This window comes from Bubalus kerabau, chromosome 1 (genome assembly GCF_029407905.1).
Source record: "Bubalus kerabau isolate K-KA32 ecotype Philippines breed swamp buffalo chromosome 1, PCC_UOA_SB_1v2, whole genome shotgun sequence".
Classification (NCBI taxonomy): Eukaryota; Metazoa; Chordata; class Mammalia; order Artiodactyla; family Bovidae; genus Bubalus; species Bubalus kerabau.
The window spans coordinates 31,101,554-31,129,102 of NC_073624.1; the positions used below are offsets into that span (position 1 = coordinate 31,101,554).

Consider the following 27,549-nt stretch of genomic DNA (forward strand, 5'->3'; position numbering starts at 1 on the left):
CAAGTGATTGTAAAGATCTGTGCTGCGGCTCTTCCCAGCCTTTGCATCATCCGTTTATTCCAGTCCCTGCTGGATTTATTCATTCACTGTTTTGTCAGCCATGTGACGAACATCTTCTGTATGACAATCTTTATCAGTACTTTAAAGGTACCTCATCTGGTGTAGCAGAATTTTGGTGTTTGTAGTAACAGCATCGGAGAAGGCAATGGCACCCCACTCCGGTACTCTTGCCTGGGAAATCCCATGGACGGAGGAGCCTGGTGGACTACAGTCCATGGGGTTGCGAAGAGTCGGACACGACTGAGCGACTTCACCTTCACTTTTCACTTTCATGCATTGGAGAAGGAAATGGCAACCCACTCCAGTGTTCTTGCCTGGAGAATCCCAGGGAGGGGGGAGCCTGGTGTGCTGCCGTCTGTGGGGTTGCATAGAGTCGGACACGACTGATGTGACTGAGCAGCAGCAGCAGCAGCAGTAATAGCATACGTAGGTGAAGTCTTTCAGATGGAATTCCAAAAAGCATGCTTTTGATGTGTCTAGATCTGATTTCGCCTCTGTTTTGGGTTGCAAAGCGTTTCCTATCTGCATCTAACATTTCTAGGCCTCCTGAGCTGCAAATGGGTTGTACATGTGATGGGTGGAAAATAAATGCTGAATACCTTGGCTCTCTCTCTTTTTCAAAGATGTATTTATTTTTTCATTTTTGGGTTGTGCTGGGTCTTCATCGCTGCACGCAGGCTGTCTCTAGTTGCGGAGAGCGAGCGCTGCTCTTTGTTGTGGTGCTTGGGCTTCTCATAGCTGTGGCTTCTCTTGTTATGAAGCACAGGCTCAGTAGTTGTGGCACGTGGGCTTAATTGCCTTGCTGTGTGTGGAATCTTCCTGGAGCAGGGATCAAACTGGTGTTCCTTGCACTGCAAGGTGGATTCCTAATCACTGGACCACTAGGGAATCCCCCTCTACCTTAGTTCTCTTTTGCCACCTAACAAACGACCTCAAAACTCAGCAGCTTAAAACAATAAGCAATTACTATTTCAGAGTTTCTGTGGGTCAGGAAATATGGAAGTGACCTAGCCAGGGTGGGGAAGGGGTTCTGGCTCAATCTCTTAGGGGAGTGCTGTAAAGATGTTGCTCAGGGCTCCAATCACCTGATGGCTTGTCTGAGGCTTGTCTCTGCCTCCAAGTTGATCCTGATTGGTGGGAGGCTACAGCTTTTCAGTTCATGGTCTTGGCTTCCCCATGGTGTGAGTGATTCAAGAGAGAGACCTCAGTGTCTTCAGTGACCTTGCCTTAGAGGTAGGGTTTGACTATCAGGAGGTGAGAGTCAGTGGATTGCTGGCCACCATGCTTGTGAGCATGCATATGAAGATATGGGCCCCAATTCACTGGTATCTTCAAATGAAAGTATTTTAGAGTGAAATAGAAGGTTGAAAAATTAGACCAGCTCACCTTCACTATAATTTCATTCTTCACTGCCGTGGGAGAATGTCAGTAAGTTCTCAATGCTCCCACACTAAAGCTTTTATACTATACTGTAGTCTGGTAAGTGTGCAGTGTATGCCCAGTGGCTTAGTCGTGTCTGCCTCTTTGTGATCCCATGGACTGTAGCCCGCCAGGCTTCTCTGTCCTTGGGATTTCCCACGCAAGAATATTGGAGTGAGTTGTCATCTCCTTCTCCAGGGGACCTTCCTGACCCAGGACTCAAACCCACATCTCCTGCATCTCCTGCATCGACAAGCAGATTCTTAACCACTGCACTCCCTGGGAAACCCCCCAAACTAATGCTTTTAAATGGAGAGAAGTAGGGAAAGACTAATAATAGATACAAGTTTTATGGGAACAAGCTTTTTATGAAGGTGAGACTGGAACATTTTCAGATTTTAAAGCTGTGGTCTGTTTCTGGACCAGTCAGTGCTGAGAAATCTTCCCTCTGAGAGAGTGCTTAGTGATGGCTGCTTGTTTTTCAAAGATTCTTTGTCAGATTGCTTACATATTTTAATTTGAGCAGTGAGCACCGTTTGGGTCTGTACCCTGTCAGAACACCGCCAGTCTCATCACAGTTGTGATGAAAAATGGCAGAAATTCAAGCAATTGGGTAATAAGAAGACTGTGGCCACCTTATGCATATGCAGGTTGAAACATTGCTAGGTTGCTAAGCACGGATGTGAGCAGAACTAAGAGTAAAGTGTCTGGAACAGAATTTTATTTTGGTATTAAGAACATCAGGTCTTTGAAGTAAAATTAGAAAGGAAAATTAAAGTTGCCATTCCTCCCTGCCACCTTCCGCCCCAGTAATCTTTCTCCTCTCTTTCTCATCATATCCTAATACATGTTTTTTCTAAGTGAAATCTGTCTTCAGGTGGGTGTGTTCATTCTGAAAGTATAGCAGGACTACTTTCAGCATCATAAATGGATGAGAAAGAAAAATATGGGAAGGATGTAAACACTTTAAAGTATTAGCATTCTATCGATCTGGTTTTTCATATCATGGGTTCAGTACCATTTTAGAAACAAATCATATTAGGAATGGTGTTTCTAACTATGCAGTTTTATTGATGCTTCTGGTAATAGCCAACCTAGAGTACGTATTTCCATGGAATAGCTATAACAATCTTCAATGTTTGTTTATCTTTAAGGTCTTATATTGCAGGTAAGACTTATGAAATTAATGCGCTAATAAATTTGTAATCCCCAACAGCAAAAGGTTTGATTATAATACATTAGACATTAAGATTATTTTCTTAAGAATTTACTTCATTGACTATTTTCTTTGTTATGAGCTGAACCCACTCATTTCTTATTTTATCTTGTGATCGAGTATTTACATTTATAATTTATATGTAAAGGCATTGCATAATTTTAATGGTGAGATACATTTATTTATTTTGGTCTTAAACAATATCTTTATTTTTACACAAAGCAGTACAAAATGAGGCAGTTCCTCAAAGGGTGACTTGGAGCTAGAAAATCCGTTCTGAAAAATGTTAGTGTTAGTTGCTTAGTCATGTCCGGCTCTTCTCGACATCATGGACGGTGGCCTGCCAGGTTCCTCTGTCCATGGGGTTTCCCAGGCAAGAATACTGGAGTGGGTAGTAGCCATTTCCTTCTCCAGGGATAAATCTAAAAGAAAGTCTTTTCACTGAAGAAGTATTTACTGGGCTTCTGTGATACACCAAGGCCGCTGGTGGCTTCAGGGGTCACTATCATGAAGAAAACAGATACTGCACTGAATTTTTGCAGCTGCCAGCGTAGAGGAGAGATGGGTGTTGAACTCATACCCATGCATATATAAACATATTTGAAAAGCTTTGAGCTGAGACTGGAGGGATGAGTAGAGGGAGTTAGTTTCCCAGGAAAGAGCCTTCTAGGCTGCAGAGATCCACTGGGTCTGACAGCTGCCGGAACGCCTGGAGGAGTGGGCGAGGCCTGGGCTTATGGTGCAGGATCCAAATGGCCCAAGCATTGAAGGTTTTAAACAGGGGAATGGCATTGTGTGTATTACTTGAATGCCGGGTAGAGAATTAAATGACTTGAGGCTTAGAGAAAAGGGGAATAGCTAAGAAGTGATGGCTTCTGTCCAAAGGTGTGAAGGTGATAGATGTGTTAGGGAATTTCAGCCGAGTCAGGGGCTTCCCAGGTGGCACTACTGGTAAAGAACCTGCCTGCCAGTGCAGGAGACAAAAAAGACACGGATTCGATCCTGGGTCGGGAAGATCCCCTGGAGGAGGAAATGGGAACCCACTCCAGTACTTTTGTCTGTAGAATCCCATGGACAGAGGAACCTGGTGGGCTACAGTCCATGGGGTCGCAGAACTGGAAACCACTGAGCCACTGAGCACACACGCATGCATGCAGCTGAGACAGAAGAAAGACGACCCTCTAGAAAGAGGAGTTGGAGGGTGGATGACAGTGTTACTTAGATCACACGGGAGAAATAATTTCTAGTTTTGTGACATAGGCAGCTGGTTGGAGGTTCTGTGTGTGTGTGTGTGTGTGTGTGTGTGTTTTAATATATATATATATATTTTTTTTAAATTTATTTATTTGGCTGTCCTGGGCCTTAGTTGCTTCACGTTGCTTAGCTGCATGTGGAATCTTTAGTTGTGGCATGCAGGTTCTAGTTTCCCGACCAGGATCGAACCTGGGCCCCCTCTTGTGGGAGCATTGAGCCTTAGCTGCTGGACCACCAGGGAAGTCCCAGGATTTCTATGTTTTAAAATGAGAAAAACGGCTCATACTTTTGGAGGGTGGGGTGAAGCTGTGTATTGATGATTTGAGATCTACAGATGGTTTGGGGTAAAGGGTGAGTTTGAGATGGTTGTGAGCGGGCCAAGTGAAGATGTCAGGCTGGCAGTCCAGGTATGTAAGTCTGGAACTCAGGAGGGGGTCAGAGAAAGGAGTTTGGCAGATGTCAACATATTTGTGCTGGTTAGGCTAGTAAACAGACTGTTGTACATACTCTTGAGCCTTGTCTGGACCAGCAATGGGACTAGGATGACATAACTGTGCTAAAATTGTATTGACATGAAAAAGAACTGCTATTTGAATAATTGAGAAAAATTGGGAATGTTGTTTAGAAAAGGGGCTTTTAGAAAGAGCCAGAACTTTCCTTTCATTAGGGCTTTTTTTGTGATTTAGTGCCCACCCTCTTTTCTTGATCTCATTCTCAAGGAATTTGATTACTTGCTGTTCTGTGCTTTTCCAAAGACATCAATCCATTTTCTTATTAAATCTTGAGATCTGGTTACAACATGTTGATTCCCCATTTCCCCTTGTAGCATGTTTTTTTTAGAAATTCATAATCAGCTCATTCTTACTCTTAGTATCATTTTTTCCAGAGCTTTTCTGAAGCTTCACTGTGCCTTTTGGTTAGAAAGAAAACCACCAGTGCACAATAGAACCATCACCCTGAGCTTTTTTGTTCATTTTGTCTCATTTCGGGATACTCTTGAAATCCTCCCTCCTATTAGACAGTTTTAAGAAATGTTTGACTCTAGTGTTTATATTTTTAGTGGTAGAAGTACTGCCTTAAAGCTAGGACAACTTCCCTATGGATAATAACACCTTTCTCTTGAAGCAGTACAGATACGTTAATGAACTATCTGTTGATTGGATAAATTTATTTTTTAGTTGGCGAAATAAATGCCTTAAAAAAATTCATTCATTCATTGATCAGCTTAATGCCCAGTATTTCTAAATGTTTCTAGCATGAAGGAGAAATGAAGGTGATTCATTTAATCAGAAACCCCAGTGATGTCAGGGTCATTTCAAGTTCCCTCTGTGATCTTCCTCTTCTTTCTTGCCTACTCTTTGGAGAGGACCAATGAGCATGTTTCAAAAGGGATGTCCCCAAGGAGAAGGGACTTCAGTCTCTCAACCCTCGAGATGGACAGAACGGAGGTGAGGAAGAAGCAACTGGCCAGAGCTGATTTCCACAGAAATTTAAAAATATCAACATGAAAACAAAATGCACAGTGAAACCCAGGCTTTCAGCTAGCAGGCAGAAAAGGAGCTGGAAACGGCGAGAACCTGCAGAGTACGGTAACTCGTTAGTCTTCTAGGATGTTAACTTGTTTGGCGTTTTATGTCACTGGTGTTAAACTTTTGTGAACATTATGCACAACAGGAAATACATATTGGCCTTCCCTGGTAGCTCAGTGATAAAGAATCTACCTACGTGCAGGAGACACAGGTTCAATCCCTGATCTGGAAAGATCCCATGTGCTGCAGAGTGACTAAGCCCATGTGCCACAAAAGAGAAGTCTGCAGCTGCAATGAGAAGCCCTCAGCACCACAGCTAGAGAGTAGCCCCATTTGGCTGTAACTGGAGAAAGCCCTAGAGGCAGTGAAGACCCAGTGCAGCCAAAAATAAATAAATAAAATTATTTTTTTTAAAAAGAAATACATATTATTGCATGACCCATTGTTCACATACAAATTCATTTCTTTATTTAAAAGTGCTGTTAGCATCCTTTAGGCTGCATTTTCATCATCCTCTAGTAGGTGAGACCAGGGTTTCAAAATACTGCCCTGGGAAACAGTGAGCTTCACATAGACAAGAGCAGAAGTGAAGTAAGGCTTGTTTTTTCAATTTAGCCATTGTGGGTCGTGTGCCAGTGTGACTAGAAATCCAGCCACCTTGATCGTCTGGCACACAGCTCTCCACACAGCAAGTGTCAAGTTACTGCTGAACAAACGCGGCCCAGTAGTCATCACTAGCATGCAGCCAAATTGCTTGTTACTGATATCAGTCTCACCCTCTAAATCCATCCAGTTGCAAGACAGGAGACGCTTGTTTATCAACTGCACTTTCCACTAACCAAAAGAGTTCTGCAAAATAAGCTCAGTTGTAACCTAATATGAGGAGGATCCCCTGTGGCTACATGACGAGGCTCTCATGACATGGCAGCTAGTCTTGTCCAAAGCGAGCCATCCTGGAGCCCAAGACAGACGCCCAAGGGGGTGATACAAAGGTGTGAGTACCAGGAGGTGAGGATCCTTGGCTGTCTTAGAGGCCAGCTATCATTCCTTAAAAGGTTATCTTTGTTAATCATTCCCTTGATTTTTTTTTTTTTTTTTTAAACGAAGAGGAAAAGAAAGAAAGTGAGGTCATTCAGTTGTGTCCGACTCTTTGTGACTCCATGGACTGTAGCCTACCAGGCTCCTCTGTCCGTGGGATTTTCCAGGCAAGGATACTGGAGTGGGTTGCCATTGGAAACATGTAAATGCTTCTTTTATTTTTGAATTTTGTAAGACCTTTCATTTGTGGAGAAGTGCTGACATTTCTACATTTCACAGGTAATTTGGTGAGATTCCAAAGGAATAAAAATGATAAATTTTAGAAAATGTGATTCATGAGGAAATACTGAATCATTAGACAAGTTGTATTTAAAGTACAGAATTATGAAAAATTAAATATTGGGAAGAATATAGATGGAATCAATAAGGATAGAAAATAATTTAGTAAAGTCAGTAATCCTAATCATTAAATAAGTAAAATTACCCATCAGTTGTTGGTCAGAGACATGAGTCACTAAACTTTAAAAGAGTAGATACTATGAGAAGATGGTCATGCACATTTTACTTAATTGCTGGTCTAAATGAGGAGGTAGCAGCAGTGGCCTGTGGACCAAATCCAGCCTGCTGCCTGTTTCTGTAAATAAAGTTTTATTGGAAAACAGCCACGTCCATTCGTGAACATATTGTTGATGACTGCTTTTCCACTATAGCAGCAGAGATTGTAACCTAGTCTGTGTGGTCCACAAAGCCTAAACTATCTGATAAACTTTGCAGAATAAATTTGTTGAGCTCTGCTCTAGATTTTAGACTTTTATATGCAAGATTAGATTCTGTAGTGTTGATTAAATGCATAAATCCAAGGACTGTAGTATGTAAGTCAGCTTCTAAACATGAATGAAGGTACAGTGTTAAGTGTTTCTATTCTTTTTTAGAAGAAAAGTCTTAATAATTAGAAGAGGGACTGAATATAGGAAGATTCATGAGAAAAATGTTTCATTAGGCAAAGACTTTGTTTATTAAGATAATCCATGAGCTTCATTCACATGGGGCTCCTGGGGGAAAATAAATGCAAACATTATGTTGACTGGATTATGTTACTGTGAAAAAGCAATTTAAAATTTGTGATCAATTTCTTACTCTGAATTGGAAATGAGGACTGTTTTATTTACTTTGAAATTTATTCTGGTTTACGGTGAAGTTTTCTTTCTTTTTCCTTTTTTAAAATGAAAATATAGTCTTAAGAATATGCCTCTCCCCTCAAAAACAAAACAAAACAAAAAACCACCAGTATGTCCTCAAGTAATACCCATCTATTGCAGGATGACTTGACGAGATACGGGTACTTATTAGTCTTAGACGATATGCTGCAGACAAATTGAAAAATGAAATTTCTGGGAAAGAAGCACAAAGCTGAGGGGTCAGGGTCAGATGACTGAGGACAAGATGCTAGGTATTCACATGCAGGGAGAATAGGAAATGCCAGATGTCATGTATTTCTGATAGTACCAGCCACATGCCTTCCTTCTACTGGATTGTCTTTATGGTCATTATTAAAATGTTTACTTTTCTAAACTAGTGAAAATAATTTATACCAAATACAGCATTTTTAGATTATGACATAAAGAAGAAAAGACATAGAGGTGAAGTTATTCTAGTATTCTTTGAAATTAATAACTACCAGTTTATTAGGAGAGACTTTATTAGTTTATTAGTGAGAGACTTTATTTTTGGGGGCTCCAAAATCACTACAGATGGTGACTGCAACCATGAAATTAAAAGACGCTTGCTCCTTGGAAGAAAAGCTACGACCAACCTAGGCAGTATATTAAAAAGCAGAGACATTACTTTGCCAACAAAGGTCCTTCAAAAACGTTGGTTTTTCCAGTAGTCATGTATGGATGTGAGAGTTGGACCATAAAGAAAACTGAGCGCCAAAGAATTGATGCTTTTGAACTGTGGTGTTGGAGAAGACTCTTGAGAGTCCTTTGGACTGTGAGGAGATCAAACCAGTCAATACTAAAGGAAATCAACCCGGAATATTCTTTAGAAAGACTGATGCTGAAGCTGAAACTTCAATACTTTGGCCGCCTGATGTGAAAAACTGACTCATTAGAAAAGACTCTGATGCTGGGAAAGACTGAAGGCTGAAGGAGAAGGGGATGACAGAGGACGAGATGATTGGATGGCATCACTGACTCGATGGACATGAGTTTGAGCAAGCTCTGGAAGTTGGTGAAGAACAGGGTAGCAAGACTAGGGCTTGTGTCTAGGGGCATCTCACTCCGGACCTCTCCACCCCACACTGCTCACTCACTTACCTGTCACTTTGTTCCAACTCCTCTTGTTTTCCTTTCCATTTTCCCTTCTTCCCATCTCTTCTTCCATTTCTGATTTCCTTTTTTCTTTGTAATTGTGTGATAGATGCCATGGGAAACAAAGTAAACCATGAAAGTTACATCACCCGGGCTGCCAGCATTCACTGTGCTCATCACCTGCTTCTGGAATGATGTATCGATGCATGTACCAGACACCTGCCAGGACGGGGCACAGTTTTGCCCAGTTCTTTTTAGGGTTTAGGTTTTTGTTTCTTTTTAGAAATTTTGAACTTTTATTTATTTTGCTGCTCGGGGTCTTAGTTGTGGTATGTGGGATCTAGCTCCCAACCAGGGATCAAACCCGGGTCTCCTGGGTTGGGAAGCACAGTCTTAGCCGTTGGACCATCAGGGAAGTCCCCTGCCCTGTTCTTTTTAATAGGCGCATGACCTGTTCCACAGTTACAGATACTAACACTTTAACTTCTGCAGCCATTCCTATTGAGTATCCTCTTGGCTCTTGGCATCTTGTTTTCTGTCTTTGTTGCTGTTTATGTAACTTTGCCTAATGAGCATCTGGTGTTTGCCTTACCTCCACTAATTGAGACGACTCAAGTGTATCTATGCGTCTAGATGATTTTTCGAAAACAACAGTCACATCTTTTCCATGACCTTGAGACGTTTAGTTTCTTGAAAATAGGATTTTGTTTCTGTGTCATGAGGTCTTGTCACCCCTTCTTAAATTCCTTGAAAAGTCTCTTTGTTCATTTATCAACAGATTACATTTTATGTGTCAATTCTGATTTAAATTTTTTTAGGGATCTGCTATTTCAAGCACGTGTTTTAAAATACCACATACAGGTGATTTGAGAGTTTGTCATAGGTCATTAGACTTTAAAATCATATATGTTGTTAAATGTATGTAGTATTTGAGTCACAAGATGTAATTTTTCCAAAAGAACATTAAAATAACTAACCTAATCCCCAGTGTCATTTTAGTGAGTTAGTAATGAAGATCACAGTTTATCATCATTGTTGATATACTGGTTAATTATATTTTTTCTACAGAAGTGATGCTTATTTTGGAAGGTTTTTTTATTTTAGAAGACGAACTTTTCTAAAATGCACTAGGACTTTGTGTACAGTGTCTTATTGTATATAGTAGACACTGGTACAGATTTTTAAATGATAGAAGAGAGAGGTGGATGGACAAATGAATAGGAGGGAAGAAGGAGAAAAAGTAAAATGAAAAAATTTTAAATGTGCAACTAGCAAGAGGATCTTACAAAGCAGGAAGAAAACCTACTGTTTGCCTGTTGTTTTCAGTTCAGTTCAGTTGCTCAGTCGTGTCCGACTCTTTGTGACCCCATGAATCGCAGGCCTCCTTGTCCATCACCAACTCCCGGAGTTCACTCAAACTCACATCCATCGAGTCGGTGATGCCATCCAGCCATCTCCTCCTCTGTCGTCCCCTTCTCCTCTTGCCCCCAATCCCTCCCAGCATCAGAGTCTTTTCCAATGAGTCAACTCTTCGCATGAGGTGGCCAAAGTACTGGAGTTTCAGCTTTAGCATCAGTCCTTCCAATGAACATCCAGGGCTGATCTTCTTCAGAATGGACTGGTTGGACCTCCTTGCAGTCCAAGGGACTCTCAAGAGTCTTCTCCAACACCACAGTTCAAAAGCATCAATTCTTCAGCACTGTGCCTTCGTGGTTTATAATAGAATGAGAAAATAGGCAAAATGGGCTTTTTGGAGTCCAAAATTGATTGATGATGTTGATGTTATTAAAATGTTTAAATCCGTGGTTAAGTCCCGAGGACCTGTCTTATTGTTAGAAGTAAATATGCCCCCTGCCACCTAGACCTCCTGCCCTGCCCTTCCATAGAGACAGCTCCCTTCTCTGCTGGCTCCGCACTGCACTTCCAGCATTAAGAATCTCTTCTTTCTCATCTTACTCATCCCCTTGGCAGCATTCAGTGTAGTCGGCCCTTGACACCCTTTCCTCTCTTGGCTTCTGTGAGATCACATGCTTCTGGGTTTCAGGCTGCCTTTCTGGACACTCCTTGCTGGCTCCTTTTCTTCTGCTGCAGTCGCCTTGGTCGCCCACCAGTGATCCTTATTTTAGGTCTTAGGGGCCTTAGTGCTGCCTTCTTCGTCTGCCTGGCCCTTCATGCACACCTCATCTTTTAAATGAGGCTCACCTTGACCCCCATTTAGCTCCATCATCCTAGCCGCACTCCCTATTCCCCTACTGTTTCTTTTTTCATAGCACTTACCCCTTCTGTCATACCACGTGTGTCTGCTAAATTGCTTCAGTTCTGCCTCTTTGCAACCCCATGGACTGTAGCCTGCCAGGCTCCTCTGTCCGTGGGATTCTCTAGGCAAGAATATTGGAGTGGGTTGCCATGCCCTCCTCCAGGGAATCTTCCTGACCCGGGGATCTAACCCAGTTCTCCTGCTTGGCAGGCAGATTCTTTACCACTGAGGCACCTGGAAAGGCCCTGTCATACCACACAGTGTACTTAAGCTTTAGGTTGTATTTGCCTTCTCTAAGAGTATAAGCTCCACGAGGGTAAGGGTCTGGCCTTTTCACCAGTATCCCAGGCATCTGTAGTAGGTGTTGTGGATTCATGAACGCATAGCATCTGTCCTGTGTCACTTCATTCACTTCCAGGGCCCTCTGCACATCATGTGCCAGTCACTCATAAGCCCTCATCTCCAGCCAGACCTTTGCTCACTTCTCCATACACTGACCTCACCACATATCATCTAATGGACACAATCAGAAAGAAAATGTTAATGCTGCACTGTCCTTAATTTCTGTCTTTCCTTCACTTCCCCCCTGACCCCCAACCTCCATGCTGTCAGTAAGCTCTGTTGACACTTCCCCATCCCAGACAGCACCCCGGTATTTCCCAGCCCCTGCCGTACCTCCCAGCTGTCTGGCCATCACCTCTCACCCCAAGAATTTCAGTGGCCTCTCAACTGTTCCTGCTTCTCCTCTTGACCCTTTACCATCCATTTTCCACGCTGTAGCCAAAGGTGTCTTCTTAAAATGTACACAAATCACCTCACATCACAGGCTTGGAGTGACTTTTCCATTAGCACATAGAATAAAATCCAGAGCCCCTTCTCTGGCTCATAAATCCAACACCAGTGGACCTGCGACAGCTCAGGCCTCATCTCTCAGCTTTCCCCTCACTCATCACACTCTAGTCAATGGGGCCTTCTTTCTTCTCTTTAGCTATGCTGGGCCTTGGAACGTTCACACTGTCCACTCTATCTGGATTTCTTTCCCCTCTTTTCTGCCATTATTTAAGCCAGCGCTTAAATGCCACCTCCTCGAGACTTTGCTTGACCATCCATCCTTCACTCAGTCACTTATATTAGTTCATGGCATAACCCTCTCCCTCTCTCTTGTAGTCAGCCCTCCATATCCACAGTTTTGCGTCCTCAGATTCAACCAACCACGGATAGAAAATATTCAGGGAAAAAATCCCATAAAGTTACAAAACACACAGCACTTAAATTTGTCTTGCACCGGCAGCTATTTACATAGCATTTACAAGGAGATCAAACCAGTCAATTCTAAAGGAAATCAACCCTGAATATTCATTGGAAGGACTGTTCCTGAAGTTGAAGCTCCAACACTTTGGGCCTCCTGATGCAAAGAGCTGACTCACTGGAAAGGACCCTGATGCTGGGAATAATTGAAGGCAGGAGAAGGGGGTAATAGAGGATGAGATGGTTGAATGGCATCACTGACTCAACGGATATGAGTTTGAGAAAACTCTAGGAGATAGTGAAGGACAGGGAAGCCTGGTATGCTACAGTCCATGGGGTTGCAAAGAGTCAGACACTACTTAGTGGCTGAACAACCATAACATTATATTAAGCATTATAAATAATCTAGAGATGATTTAAAGCACAATTTTATATAAGGTACTTGAACATCCCCAGATTTTGGTGTCCATGGGGAATTCAGGAACCAGTTCTCTGTGGATCCTGAGGGAATATGGCACATTCTTTACAAATTGAGTTTCTTTCCCGTGAGAATGTAGCTCTGTGAGAGCACAGGCCTGTTCACTGCTGTATCCCTGCTGTGTAGCACAGTGTCTGGCACAGAGTTGATGCTCCATAAATATGTGTGAGTATAATGAATATAGACAATAATATTACATTGTAATGGTGTGAGTTGATAAGCATTGCTTCAGTGGCAATCATGGTACAATATATGCATGTATCAAAGTAACATGCCATGCACTGTAAATTTACAAATAAGTCAAATTTGTCAAATAAAAATATAATTAAAAATAAATATTTGGGGATTTCCCTTATGGTCCTGTGGTTAAGAATCTATCTTCCAATGCAGGGGATGTAGGTTCTATCCCTGGTCAGGGAACTAAGATCCCCCATGCAACAAAGCAACTAAGCCCGTGCATCACAACTAGAGAACCCATACATTGCAACAAAGACCCTGCTGCTAAGTTGCTTCAGTCGTGTCCAACTCTGTGCAACCCCAGAGACAGCAGCCCACCAGCCTCCCCCGTCCCTGGGATTCTCCAGGCAAGAACACTGAAGTGGGTTGCCATTTCATTCTCCAATGCATGAAAGTGAAAAGTGAAAGTGAAGTCACTCAGTCACGTCTGACTCTGAGATCCCATGGACTGTGTAGCATACCAGGCTCCTCCGTCCATGGGATTTTCCAGGCAAGAGTACTGGAGTGGGATGCCATTGTCTTCTCTGACCCAGCGCAGCCTAAATAAATATTTGCAGAATGAATGAATGAACAAAGGGAACAAATTGGTTTATTTTGAAGTTATACATTTCTGTGATACTTAAGATAATGTTGTAACTAATTGACTGAGTCTTTAGGCAGTATGGAAAGAAATAGACTATTCTGATTTTGGGCAGGAGTTACTAAAAAATGCTCTTCTGTCTCTTACTGGAAAGCAGGAAACAGTTCTGCCCCACCCTGATTTTCTCTTTTTTTTTTTACACAATACAATATTTTGAAAAATGTTTTTCTCTTATATCTTTATTTAGAAGCAAAATTTTGCACTTGCTTTTGTTTTTCTAGTAAAGCACGAGAGACTTCCTTATAGTCTTAAGCACTGTCTATAGCAGGAGACAGCTTGAATGCCAAAATAATGTATAATTAGGTCTATTCATTATCTTGCCACATGGTAAGTAGATGCTAAGGGTTTATCACTGCAGTAAAAGTCACTGGGATATTTAAGTTTATTTTATGAAAACATGCTTTAAAATTTACAATTCTTTTGTCAGACAGTAACAAATTATTGTGCAGAAGGTATTCCTTTACCAAAGGCTTTTGGAGATAAATGGCCCAGATTTTGTAGAGATTCTTTGTTACTTTTTTTTTTCTCATTGTACATTACCTGGTCTCACTTTCTTGCTATATATTTGGAAAAAAATTCTGATTGTATTAGTTACTAAGATTGCATATTATAAAAAAATCACAGTGCTTCTGCTTTTTTTCCCTTTAATACCCTCTGATGATCTCTGAATAGGAATGCAGTAAAATATAAATAGGAGTCTTTTACCAACATGATGTATAGACTGTTCCTGTTTTGTTATCAGTTTATCCCAAAGAAGGAAGTGGTGACTGATGCCCGTGGCTGTTTTCTAACTTGTAGCTTATTTCTCATCTTCAAGAGCCTGTTGCTTGGGGCTGGGGATGGAGGTGGGGTCTCACTGCAAATGAGGCATGAGGAAATTTTTAGAGGTGATGGAAATATTCTAAAAGTGGATGCAGGAACTTTCTTGGCAACCCAGTGGTTAAAACTCTGTGCTCCCAATGCAAGGCCAAGAGTTTAATCCCTGGTTGGGGAAGTAAGACCCCACATGCTTTGTGGTATGGCCAAATAAAGATAAATTTTTTTGTAAGATTAAAAAAAAGTGGATGTTGCGTGGCTTATAAACTTATTAAAAGCCATTGGATTGTGCACTTTATGAGTTTTATGAATGTAAATTTAACTTCAGTATAACTGAACAGAACCTGATTTAGTCCTCTTTGCCTCATGGTCCTTGCTTCTCCCTTTACTATCAGTTCTTATCTTCACAGTTACTCTCCTCTCTTCCACTAGGTCTTTTGACATTGCCTCAGCTATTGAAAATTATTTTTTTAAATAATTCTACCTCCTTCATAAGCTTACTGCTCTTTAAAACTCATTCAGACTGTGGGCTTGGGGGTCCAAAATCTGGATCCAAATTCTAGTACTTATTATCTGTGACATTGGGTAAGTCTTTTGAGCCTCAGTCTCCAGATCTGTAGAATAGGTAGAATTGTAATCAGATCTGTTGCATTGGGATGTTGTGAATGTTACATGAAACTATGTTTGTCACATCCTGTGTTATTTGTTGCCTTAATTTTTTTTTAAAGCATCCTAACAGTTGAGTTAGTATAACAAAGTTCTGGTGGACACACCAACTAGGGAATCATAGCACAGCTGTGCCACTTTCCAGCTGTGTGAGCCTGGGAAAGACAATTAACAAACCTCTTTGCCTTCCTTTTCTCATCTCTGTTTGAGATTTTAGAGTAAAGTTATTGCAAGGGCAAATGATACAACCCATGTAAAGTTTGTAGTGGCGTGTCTGGCAAAAAGTAAGCCCTCAATAAAAATTTGTTATTAAGTCTCTTTAGGACTTACTTAGGCCCACCTGAGCCTTTCCTAAGCTGACTTTCATCTCTACAGTACTATCAAAACAGTGTTCATGGGGTTTGTGGTGATGTTCTATGATAAATCTGTTGACCTTTTCTAGTCATTACTCTACAGACCCTTCTGTCCTTGACAGTCTGGCCACTTCCTTTAAGTCCCTTCCTTGGATCCCTCCATATTGAAAAAAGTGAAAGTGTTAGTTGCTTCATGTCCGACTCTCTGCGATCCCATGGACCGTTGCCCACCAGGCTCCTCTGTTCATGGGATTCTCCAGGCAAGAATACTGTGGGTTGCCATTTCCCTCTCCAGCGTATCTTCCTGACCCAAGGATCGAACCCAGATATCCTGTATTGCAGGCAAATTCTTTTTTGTCTGAGCCTCTAGGGAAGCCCATTCCCCCTTATTACCCCTCCTCATTATTTCCTCCATGAGTGGTTCTCCCATTCTGATCTCTCTTCTCAGGTTCTTTATCCAGTTTCCCTTCTTCTTCTGTAGATTTGTGCCTTTGACCTTGATCTCTGTTTTGAACCCCAGACATGTATTTCTATCAGTCAATAGTAGATATCACCAGGTAGCTGTCAGGACACTCATTTCCACCTGTTTCACACTGAACTAACTCTCCTTCCTGTCCTCTCTCCTGCTGGACTCACGCTCCCTTGAGAGGCAACCCTTCCACCTGTCTGTTGCATCTTTCTTCTCCGGCTTAGTCAGTTCCCGCACCACTCCCACTTTCCCCCAGAAGCCTTGTAGTTGTGCTCTAGTTTTCCATCTGTTTGACACCCTCCATCCATTCGTACGCCCTATCCTGTAGATTCTGTCCTTAAGTTTTCTCAAATTTATTATTTTCTCTCCATTCCTTCCCTTATTGTACTCCTTTGGAATCTCTCTCTAATTCTCATATCAATGACCAACTCATTCATGTCTGACTCTTTGCGACTCCAAGGGCTGTAGCCAGCCAGGCTTCTCTGTTCATGGGATTCTCTAGGCAAAATACTGGAGTGGGTTGCCGTGCCCTTCTCTAGGGAATCTTCCCAAACCAGAGATTGGAACCAGATCTCCTGCGCTGCAGACAGATTCTTTACTGTGAGCCACCAGGGAAGCGGATTACTCATAAAGTCTTTTATAAACTGTCCATGTGCCTAGCTGGCTACTTGCTGCTTTGCTGCGCCTGGGCTGTGCATTTGGGGGAACTACCTTTCCCCACACTGTATGCATCTTCTCCGGCTTTCTGCCTTGCCCACATTGTTCCTTTGTTTGCTGTAAAGAATCCTCTGAAGTATCCATCTTCCCTTTTGTACCAGAACATCTTCATTTTCTTCCTGCCAATCTTGCTCAGATATTAACTGATTTGTAAATCATGCAAAATTATTGTATCCTTAACATACTCCCTTCGCTGTCTCTATCATTGTCTCTGAATTTTTTATGTGTTCAGGGTTTCCCTGGTGGCTCAGATGGTCAAGAATCTGTCTGCAATGCAGGAGACCTGGGTTTGATCCTTGTGTCGGGAAGATCCCCTGGAGAAGGGAATGGACACTCCACTCCAGTATTCTTGCCTGGAGAATTCCATGGACAGAGGAGCCTGGCAGACTACAGTCTACACGGTCACAAAGAGTCAGACATGACTGAGTGACTAACATTTAGCACCCTATAACCTCCTGGGTACTTCAAACAGTGGCTCTTAACCAGGGGAACCTCAAAATCATGTAGGGAGCATCTTCTTCATGTCTGCCCTGCCCCAGCACTGAATATGTTCAGAATGAAAGATTTCTGGACCCTGGATGCATGTGCTTGAGTGTGTTTTTAGCTACCGAAATGATTCTGATGTGATCCTCTGGTTTAAAAAAAAAAAAGAGACAAATTGCAATAAAGGACTCGTGTGTTGATTTCCGTTGTCCCTCCTGTCCTTCCCTCCCTGTGCTTAGGAATGAATGCCAGGTGTGTTCATTACACAGCAAGGTCCATCCAACCTCACATGTGTTCGTGCAGTGAAATACTCTCTGACCGTGTACAGTCTTCAGAGGTTATTCCTCAGTCGTCATGGAAATAGGTTCTATCTTTTGTTGAACTTTTACAGATTCATCCGTTCTTTTTGGGGTAGCATTTGGGAAAGTTTTTATCACATTTTGTAGGTAGAGAAAGGGTAATGAGCAAGTCAGTTAAAGAATGAGTGATAAGACAGAAAGATTTAAAAGACAAAAAAAATACAGGACCACTAGGTGAAAATCAAAGGTTACAGGTAATTACAAGAGGACCTCAGATTTAAATCAAAATGCTGAGGTTGAATATGCAGGAGCAAGGAAATTCAGGTTGAAGATCTATTCAGTGATATGGCAGAATTCAAAAAGTACATTTGAAAAGGGGTATACATGTGCTGGGAAAAAATGCCAATTTTACCCCTCTCCCCCTTTTTTTGTATCTCCCTGTCTTTCCAAAGTTGACTGCTTCATTCCGCTTTTTAACACATTAAATGACCCCAGTGCTTCCATTATGCAGGGTGTCGAATGCTCCTTTGGGCTTCCCTGACAGCCCAGTTGGTAAAGAATCTGCCTGCAATGCAGGAGACCCAGGTTTGATTCCTGGGTTGGGAAGATTCACTGGACAAGGGATAGGCTACTCACTCTAGTATTCTTGGGCTTCCCTTGTGGCTCAGCTGGTAAAAAAATCTGCCTACAATGCCGGAGACCTGGGTTCGATCCCTGGGTTGGGAAGATCCCCTGGAGAAGGGAAAGGCTACCCACTCCTGTGTTCTGGCCTGGATAATTCCATGGACTGTATAGAATGCTCCTTGCCATCTGTTGACAAGTATTAATACCATCCCAGAATAATTAACTGCTTTTTCCTCTTCTCTCATCCAGTGTTGACCCTTTCTGATCCCCATACTGGTTCCCAGGGTAAAGAACCCACCTGCCAATGTGGGTAGACGTCACAGAGATGCAGGTTCAATCCCTGGGTTGAGAAGATCCCCTGGAGAAGTAAATGGCAACCCATTCCAGTATTCGTGCCTGGAGAATCCTGTGGACAGAGGAGCCTGGCAAACTATAGTCCATAGGGTCACAAAGAGTTGGACATGACTGAAGCAACTAAGCACACACACGCTGCTGTCCTTCCCCGTCCCTGAACTGGGTGTTCCCTCTTCCTTACCTCCCCTTTCTGATCCAGATCCTTAGTATTTACCTAAGAAGTTCACCCCCTTGCAAAACCTTTTCTAAATTTCCCTTCTCAGAATTCTTTCTGTCTTCCCTCCAAACACTCCAGAACATGAAGGCACCTCTCTTCTGCCATGGTGATCTGATCTTAGTTATTGGTTTTCTTGCCTTATCGTCTCTAATCTCTGCTGGAGAGAGAGACAGTCCTCGTTTTTTTATCTCCACTCTGTGTTGCCTTGTACTGTGTCTCATATGTTGATTTTTGTTTGTTTGCTAGTTTTCAGTGAAGAACTTTTTCTCATTCAGCAATCACAGAGAGCTTTCCTTGAGTATTTTAGGTAACTTCCTCTTTCTGCAGAGTCCTCACCCTGACATGTACAATGCATAAAACTTAGTAGACATAACAGTACACGAAATGTAGGCATATTGACACTTCTTGATGATTTGCTTTTGTTCTGTGTTCCTTTACTTCCTGTGCTTTTTCATTAAAGATAGAATGTTTACGTAGATCCACAGACCTTGCAGTTGTACCTACTGAATTTTCCTTGACAGTAAGAATGAGTTGCTTTGGTAGAATGCCAAAGAAACTGGTGTGTTGGCAGTTTTCTTTGAACTTAACACCTTTATTTTCTAGAAAGGTATTAGAATTACAGGAGTTTCCCTGGTGGCTCATTAGTAGAGAATCCACCTGCCAGCGCAGGAGATGAGGGTTCAATAGTTGGTCTGGGAAGTCCCCTAGAGAAGGAAATGGCAACCCACTCCAGTATTCTTGCTGGGAAATCCCAAGGACAGAAGAGCCTGGTGGGCTATAGTCCATGTGGTTGTAGAGAGTTAGACACGACTGAGCAACTATACAACAACAACATTGGAATTACATGTGGTTCCATAAACAGTTCCCTGTGATCTTTTCTCTTTTTTTAAACTTTAACATTTTATTTTATATAACCTCTCTGAACCTTTACAAATCTTGTCCCACTATGTATGAGGGACCTTGCCTCAGTTACTGCCATGGAATCTGTTTCCTATGCCTTCTCACTTTCCCAAGCCTTCCATGTTGATTTGGGGGTGGGGGTTGGAGGGAGGCAGGGCTACTACTGTTCACAGAATGAGACCTTGGTGTGTTGGGGAGGTACACAGGTGGTTTACAATCAGGAAGCGCTAGAAGTAACCAAAAAGGACTGTGAAGGAAGGGAAATCATACCTTACCTCAGGGGCCCGTTGCAAGACAGGTCAGCCCCACTCTGTCCGTGGTTTGCTTCCCCAGGGTGGGTGTCTGTCGAATGTATAGGCACTTCCTACTTTTGCTTGTCTGCCCAGGGTGAAAATGGGAAGTGGGCAGTCAAGAATCGTCTGGTTGGTTTGATCGGGTGGTATCCGCTTGCTAGGTTTCTGTGTCTAGGAGACTGAAATGGTCACAGTGAGCAGAGGATAAGCCTCTTGACCATGTTTCCATCATGTAGAACTGCATGGTCTTTGCAGCAACTTACTCAGCAAACCGGGCAAATGAGTTATTTGATGTCATAAACATACATATGTGAACTATTTGGGTGATTTCTGTGTGTATGGTTGTGTGGTATTTTGGTAAAAATTGTTCTTGAAAATGTGGGGAAAAAAATTTTTAAGTCCTATTTAAAGTTCTATCAACATTTGGGTGAGGCCTGTTTTATATAAGCATGTAATCTGTTATGTAATGTATAATCTGTAAGTGAGAAAAATCTTATCTGCTGTAGTTTGAATACAGTAGACATTTTTAATAAAGATGCTGACCATTCCAGCTGACTGATATTTACTGACATTTCCAAAGCAGAAATGAAAATAGTGCTAGATAAGTTTGTAGATGATTTTATTTAGGGCCTAGACAAGAGGACAGAATGAGAGGTTAGAAAGTGACATGAATGGCTCAAAGTTTGCTTAATTCATCAGTGGTCACATTTAAATTTGGGGGATCACATCCTGGATATCTGGAAGTTTCCAGTTTATTCCAGCATTTTGGATGCTCATGTGGACATAGCTAATGTGATAATTGAAACCTAAGGACTTGTTTGAATAATAGAAAAATAATCATTTACAGTGACATCAGGTTAAATGAACTGCAAAAATCATGAAGTTAAAGACAAATCAATGTTCATTCGGTGGTTCTGTTCAGTTTATTGCAGTTAATGATCTTCAATTGAATTTGCGGTTCTCGGAGTTTGCTTGGAAGTAGGCCGTCATATGCCGACGTGAAATACCCAGTCATTTAAATTAGATGCTGAGCATGCTCGTAGGGAGTACGTATTCTTGGAGGCTGCAGTGTGGTTCAGTTTTCTTCTAGTGGCAGGAACAGAAAAGAGGTCCCCGTGTGCCCTTGTGTCATCACTCTGTCAGAGAGCATGTAATCTGCCTCTGGAAACCAGAGGCCTGAGACAAAGAGGAGCGTGGAAGTTGTTAGCAAGAGGCTGTTTGGTGAGTTAACTAGCTGTTTTATTCTATTTTGTAATTCCTAGCAAGGCTCTGTCTTTACTTGTATCTTCTGCATTTTTTATACTAACTTGTAGCTTTATGTAGCTAAGTAACTTAGCTCAGACTGGGAAAAAATTGTTTCTGCTATCCATATCTCACTCTTTTGAAATATTTTCAGTATATTTCTGAGGTGACAAGTTTGTGAATTGCTATGATGGTATTCCTCCGTGTTCTCTACAAATTTCATTTGCTCACTGGTGCTGAATAACGCTAGCAGAATTGTGTGCTGAGGGAATTCAGGATTTGTCTGGGTGGACAGTTTAACAGTTTTGCTCTTATATTTTAATTAAATTAATCATTTTTTTTTTTTACTTTCACATTTTAAAACTATATGTAATAAAGCAGTGGTAAGCATTTAGCCTAAAAGCAAGAATTTTAAAATTGTATCTAATAAAGTAACAGCAGAAGAGCAAGAATTCTTTAAAGAAAACGAGAGGCTCTGTTGTCCATGTTTTTACATAGGTGGTTCAAAAATAAATTGGCTTTATAATGTAATTGATCATTTAAAAACTACTCTAAAAATGATATGAATTTGTTAACACTGTAAAATATGTTGCAGTTATTCAGGATTCATATTTGGAATTTGTTTTTAGTTATTGAATTAGCTTTAGAAGTGTTGTGAGTACAGTAATTGTGCCAATTGGGGCTCTTCTTACTTCCCTTGAGCTCATATTACAGTGATTGCTGGGCAGATAATCTTAAAATGTTTTGTGATTATTTGTTATCCAGCATATTCATGTTTCACCATGAAGTTAAAGGAGAAAAAAAATTTTTGCAATTTTTTTATATTCTTAAAATATCAAGCAACATTTAAAATCTATACATCACTATTTCATAATAAACATGATCTTGATTATGTTTATAATAGATAAACTTGGCAAACAAGTCTTCAGGGTATTCTCCTAAAGACTAAAATCGCATACTCTGACCAAGATAAATCATATTTTTGAAGATTTGAGAAAAAGCATAAAATTACCGTGTTTATTTCCTTGGGGAAAAATCATGTTGGTGACTAAACAGAAATGTCAGGTAGGGAAATTGAGGTATAGAAGTTGCTTTAATGAGGTATTAAAGAGCTCTAGAAAAACGACTAGGGGGTGGGAGAAATAGGAAGAGAATACTAAAAGCCTAGTGCCTTCAAATGCCAGGCAATTATGGGATGCTTTCCTAAAATATCTTTGTTTTGAGAACTGCCCCCACTATGCCATTTTCCAGGATTGGCACCTGTGAAGGAGGTGGGTGTGTACTTAAGCTTGTATATTCATGGAAACGGGAGGGTTAGCAGTTAGAGATGAGAACTGGGTGACATCCTCAAGAAATCTATTCCCACTTCTAAACACTGACTCACTTGTGTGGCCTGGAGCAGCACATACACCCGGTTTATTTCCACTTATATTTAATATATAATAATATTTTCCCATGGTAATAGAAGGTTCATTTAAGGTTTCTAAAGTAACAATAAGATGATTTCTTGGACTGTGGCAAAGATTTGCCAGGGCTGTATGTCATTCACAGAGAGCTACTGTGGGGAAAAAGCAAATACTGCTTTGATAGAATCCTATCAACTGTTTTCTTTTTTAATGAAAAATATTTCAAATGTGCAAGTTCTCTGTGGTCTTTGAATTTTTCAGAGATACATATTCCATGTATATTATATAATATGAAGATTGCAAATTTTAACTCCCCCCCCATATTTACTCATGAAATAATCATGAAATTTTCATGGCAAAATACACTATTTTCTTTTATATATTTAGTCCCATTTACCTCTAATCATAGATCTTCTGTAGAAGATAAATGGATAATCAGTAGAAGATCTATTAAAGAAAATAGTAAGAAATACTGAGGAAATGAAAAGAGGGGACTATGAAAAGAAAAATTACTAAGACAAGGATATCTTTGCTAGGTTTCTGAAGATGAAGCATATACTGCTATATTTGGTTCTTTTCCACATCATTAAGTTCATGCAGTCACTTATTTAACTTAACATCTGCCTAATGAGGAGCATTTATTTCCCTAGCTTTTATGAAGTTCAGTAGGACTTAAAGGTCCCCAGTGGTGTTAGCTGAAAATGGGGTCTGTGGTCAAGTAAGTTTAGGTAACAGTGGGCCTCTAACATCTTATTCAGAACTTTTTTCTCTGGAATATAGTTTACTTTGAAAAGAGAAACCAGTACATGATATTAAACATTAAGCACACACCTTAATTCTGAATATATTCCGTATATTGAAATATCCAGAAAAGTGAAGGAAGAATTAGGGATTTGTATGTATCTTCCAGAAAATTACCTCAATTCTTTTCTCATTATGTATTTAGAAGAACCATCTTAGAACTACAGTGTAAATGGGACTTACAGGGTATGATTAGATTTGGTGATAAAAATGATGCTAAAGTTACATTTTTTTAAAGTCCTAAACTGTAGAAGCATTGGCAGTGAAGGATTTGGGGCACAATGTGACCACGTAAGGATTTTGATAATTCTCACAAGTTCTCATTCATTCTCAAAGTTACTTCTAGATTAGTCCCATGAAGAAACAAATTAATTTTAAAAATATGATTTGTAATGGGAAATAACTGGAAGTTATAGTCTGGTGGGCCTAGGTATTTCTCTGTCCTCTGTGTTTTCAGTAGTAAATAGAAATGTCAATTCTTTTTTAAAGATTTATGGTAATTGAATTTTATGAAAATAATGTAGCATGATGTTAGTCACAAAATACGTATAGAATAAATGTCTTCTTAATTTCCTTTCCAAACAATTAAGTTATTTTCTGTATTAAAGATTTTTCAAAATATTACCTATCAGCTGTCTGAAATATCAGATTCATAGAACTGTACTGATTTACAATGGCAACCCACTCCATATTCTTGCCTGGAGAATCCCATGGACAGAGGAGCCTGCTGGTCTACATACAGTCCATATGGTCGCAAAGACTCGAACACAACTGAAGTGACTTAGCACACATGGATAAATAATAATATACTTGGAATCTCCTTATAATAACATACTTTTTAAACCAGAATGCATGCATGATGAAATGTTAAAAGGGTCTCAGTGGCTTAGTCAACTTCTAAAAATAGAGTAGTTGCTAAATACCTGTTATGTTCCAGCTGTGTTTGGCCTAGTAGACAAAGTGAAAAGTATTTTAGCTAAAAAACAAATACTCAGATTTGTTTCTATTAGTATTTAAACAATGTTAAATAAATAAAATTAAATTTAGTGAAGTATGAACTCTTAAATTAGTGGAAACCCAACTGTACCGTACACAGTAGGCACTTAACTAAACGTGGGAAAGTGAAGTCGCTCAGTCATGTCCGACTCTTTGAGACCCCATGGACTGTAGCCTACCAGGCTCCTCAGTCCATGGAATTTTCCAGGTAAGAGTACTAGAGTGGGTTACCATTTCCTTCTCCAGGGGATCTTCCTGACCCATGGATCAAACCCGGGTCTCCCGCATTGCAGGCAGGTGCTTTACCGTCTGAGCCACCAGGGAAGCTTAACTAAATGTTTACCAAATTGAATTTTTTCTTCTCAAATTTTTCATCCATATCAATGAATAACCTGCTTAAGAGCTTATATATTTTTTTGTTCTTTACTTTTGTAAAACTTGTCTTTAAAAAAAAAAACAACTTCATAATATTATTAAGAACACATTAAAATTATTAGATTCCACTCTGTTATGTAATCTCCATATGAGACAATAATATGAATTGATATAGACTTTTAAAAAGAAAACTAAATAATTCTTTGTTGACCTTGATAAATTTTGTAATTACTTATAGCCAGAAAGTATTAACTCTGTGCCCAGCCATTGAGATCTGTCTCAATGTAGCCCTTTTAGAGCAAAGTTGTTCAGCCATCAGAGATTGAATGGCTGCGTGGGTTGGCATTGGAGAAACACCTTAAATACTTTGGCTTTTGGGCCATGGCCATTGTACACTTGCTTCTCTCGAGCACATTTCTTCTGACACTGGCTTTTTGGCAAATTTAAAGTCAGTTAACTAACTCGATATAAAACTTTTAATGAGAGCTCAGGGGGGCATAAATGATTTAAGATACATACGTCAAAATGTTACGCATATGTAATCCCATTACTTAGGGCTTCACTGGTGGCTCAGTGGTAATGAATCTGCCTGCAAGTGCAGGAGACTTGGGTTTAATCCTGGGGTTGGGAAGATCCCCTGGAGAGGGGAAAGGTAACCCACTCCATTATTCTTGCCTGGAACATCCCATGGACAGAGAAGCCTGGCAGACTGTATAGTCCATGGGGTTGCCAAGAGTTGAACACAACTGAGCAACTAAACCTTTCACTTTCAATCCCATTACTTAACCTAACTTGACATAACTCTTTAATTAGGTCACTAATAGATGGTCACTGAACTCTGATCAAATTCCTGTGAGTTTGCCCTCAGTCCGTTGTTTCCTTGATGTTTTGTTGATAGTGCCCAGATGACCTGCTCCATTTCATGTTGTCAGCCTCACAGCTGTTTCTGACTCAGTCATTTTCTCATCTAGATTCTTCTTAGCAACCTTTCATCAAGTACTTGTTTGCATTTACAGCTCAGACATTTAGCCCAGGAATCATATTTCAGTGTTTCTATTTCTTAGGTTCGTTTTGCTCTTTCTTCCCATTAATCTTTGATTCATTCATCTGTAGGCTTTTTTTTTAACTTGGCCATTTTGAGGCTTGTGGGGATCTTAGTTCTCCAACCAGGGATTGAACCCTGGCCCCTTGCAGTGCAAGGATGGAGTCCTAACCAGTGGGCTGCCAGGGAATTCCCAGGATTGCTCATCCAGGTCTTTGCTCATGTCTCGCACAGAAGAAAAGAGACTTTCAGTTAGTCACACCCATGGGATCCTTCTTGCCTAACTTACGTTAAATAGTTTCAGTTTTGTGTAGCCTGTATTTCCTCAGGCGTCATTGGCTTGAGCAACAAAAAGTAAGAACTACAGGTCAGAATAAAGGTTAAAAATAATAGCAGCAGTAACAATAGCTTTACGTTGTTTCCAAACAGAAATATCTCCTTCCCACCCACATTAAGCGTAATGTTTGAATGCACACAAACCATCTCAGGTGCTCCGGTTTCTAGAATGTCTGTTCTGTTTGTTTGACTGATTGTGGGCATGCTCTCCTTGCCAGGTCTGCCACACGTATTTCCTGAGGGTTGAGCCTTAAAATGGCTTGAATTACAGTGTACTGTAATAACCTCAAAATGATTCCTCCTCAGCAAGTCGTTAGCCCACTGGCTCTGAACTGAATTTGTAAACTTTTTCTCTTCTGTCATGATGACATGCTATTTCTTCCCCGTTATCCTGAGTGCTGCCAGGGAGATTACAGAATGGCCCTTTATTCTGAGTCTCAAGCCTCCTGCCTCTTCAGTGACATACTCAGACTCAGTGGAAGTGAAATACCTACCGGTGGCTTCCCTGACCCATGCACTTAGTTTAGGGGCACTTTGTTTTCATTTTGCTTCAAAAAATTGATAGTTTGATTTGGTTAGCAGGTTAGGCTCTTATTCTGGCATCTCTGTTAAATTTGAAATTAATTTAAACTGTGGTTTTCCTTGCTTTAACCTAACAAGTGTACATGTTCTCAAATCTTACTGAATTCTGAGAAGCGAGGGTACAAATATTACTGAATCTGGGACCAAGGACACCTACCCCAAGTTATTTAGGAGCCTGAGATGGGCGTGGTCACTTTACTCCAGGATGCTTTGCAGGTTGAATATCAGTCTTACTTGGTTTCTGAGAATGGAGACAGACCAAGTTTCTCATTAAGCCTAGCGTAGAATTGGTATTTTGGTGGTTTAAGAGCCATATTTACTCCACTGTAAAGGACTAGATGGGCTTCCCTGGTGGCTCAGTGGTAAAGAACCTGCCTGTCAGTGCAGAAGATGCAGGTTCAATCCTTGGGTCAGGAAGATCCCCTGGAGAAAGGAAATGGCAACCCACTCCAGTATTCTTGCCTAGGAAATCCTGTGAACTGAAGGACCAGGCTGGACAACAGTCTGTGGGGTTGCAAAGAGTCAGACATGACTGATCGACTAAAACAGCAACAACCAAGGACTAGACATTGAATATGCAATTTAGAGAACCTTTAATGAAAAATACACATCTGAGTAAAATCCTGCAAATATTCTGAGATTTTAATTTTTGCCATTTTTCAAGTATAAGTTTAAAATCTACTTTGTAAAGATAGAAAAATCACAAGTCTAGAGCAGAGTATCTGGGACTTATTTGATACAGATGGAATTACCCTTGCTGAAGCCATCATTTAGCATGGAAGATGTCCAATGGAAGAGGTTCAGAATTAGGGATCAAAATCTTCACGTCTGTTCATGGCTTGTCTGCTGTCTAACACACGTCTTTGGGGCTTTTTTTAAAAACAGTTCTA

General features: G+C 40.8%; 1 protein-coding gene across 4 annotated transcripts in view; it reads left to right on the plus strand.

Moving 5' to 3' along the window:
* Nucleotides 1–27,549, plus strand: part of PLEKHA5 (pleckstrin homology domain containing A5) — a 261,652-nt gene that overhangs the window by 78,086 nt on the left and 156,017 nt on the right. Inside the window, exon 4 of one of the 4 annotated variants that reach the window (XM_055571319.1) lies at nt 16,942–17,178. The exons of the other annotated variants lie outside the window; for them this stretch is intronic. Within the exon in view, the coding sequence (XP_055427294.1) occupies nt 16,942–17,002 (61 nt within the window). The 3' untranslated portion in view covers nt 17,003–17,178. Of the gene's footprint in view, nt 1–16,941; nt 17,179–27,549 lie in introns of those variants that run through there. 4 annotated transcript variants of the gene reach the window in all.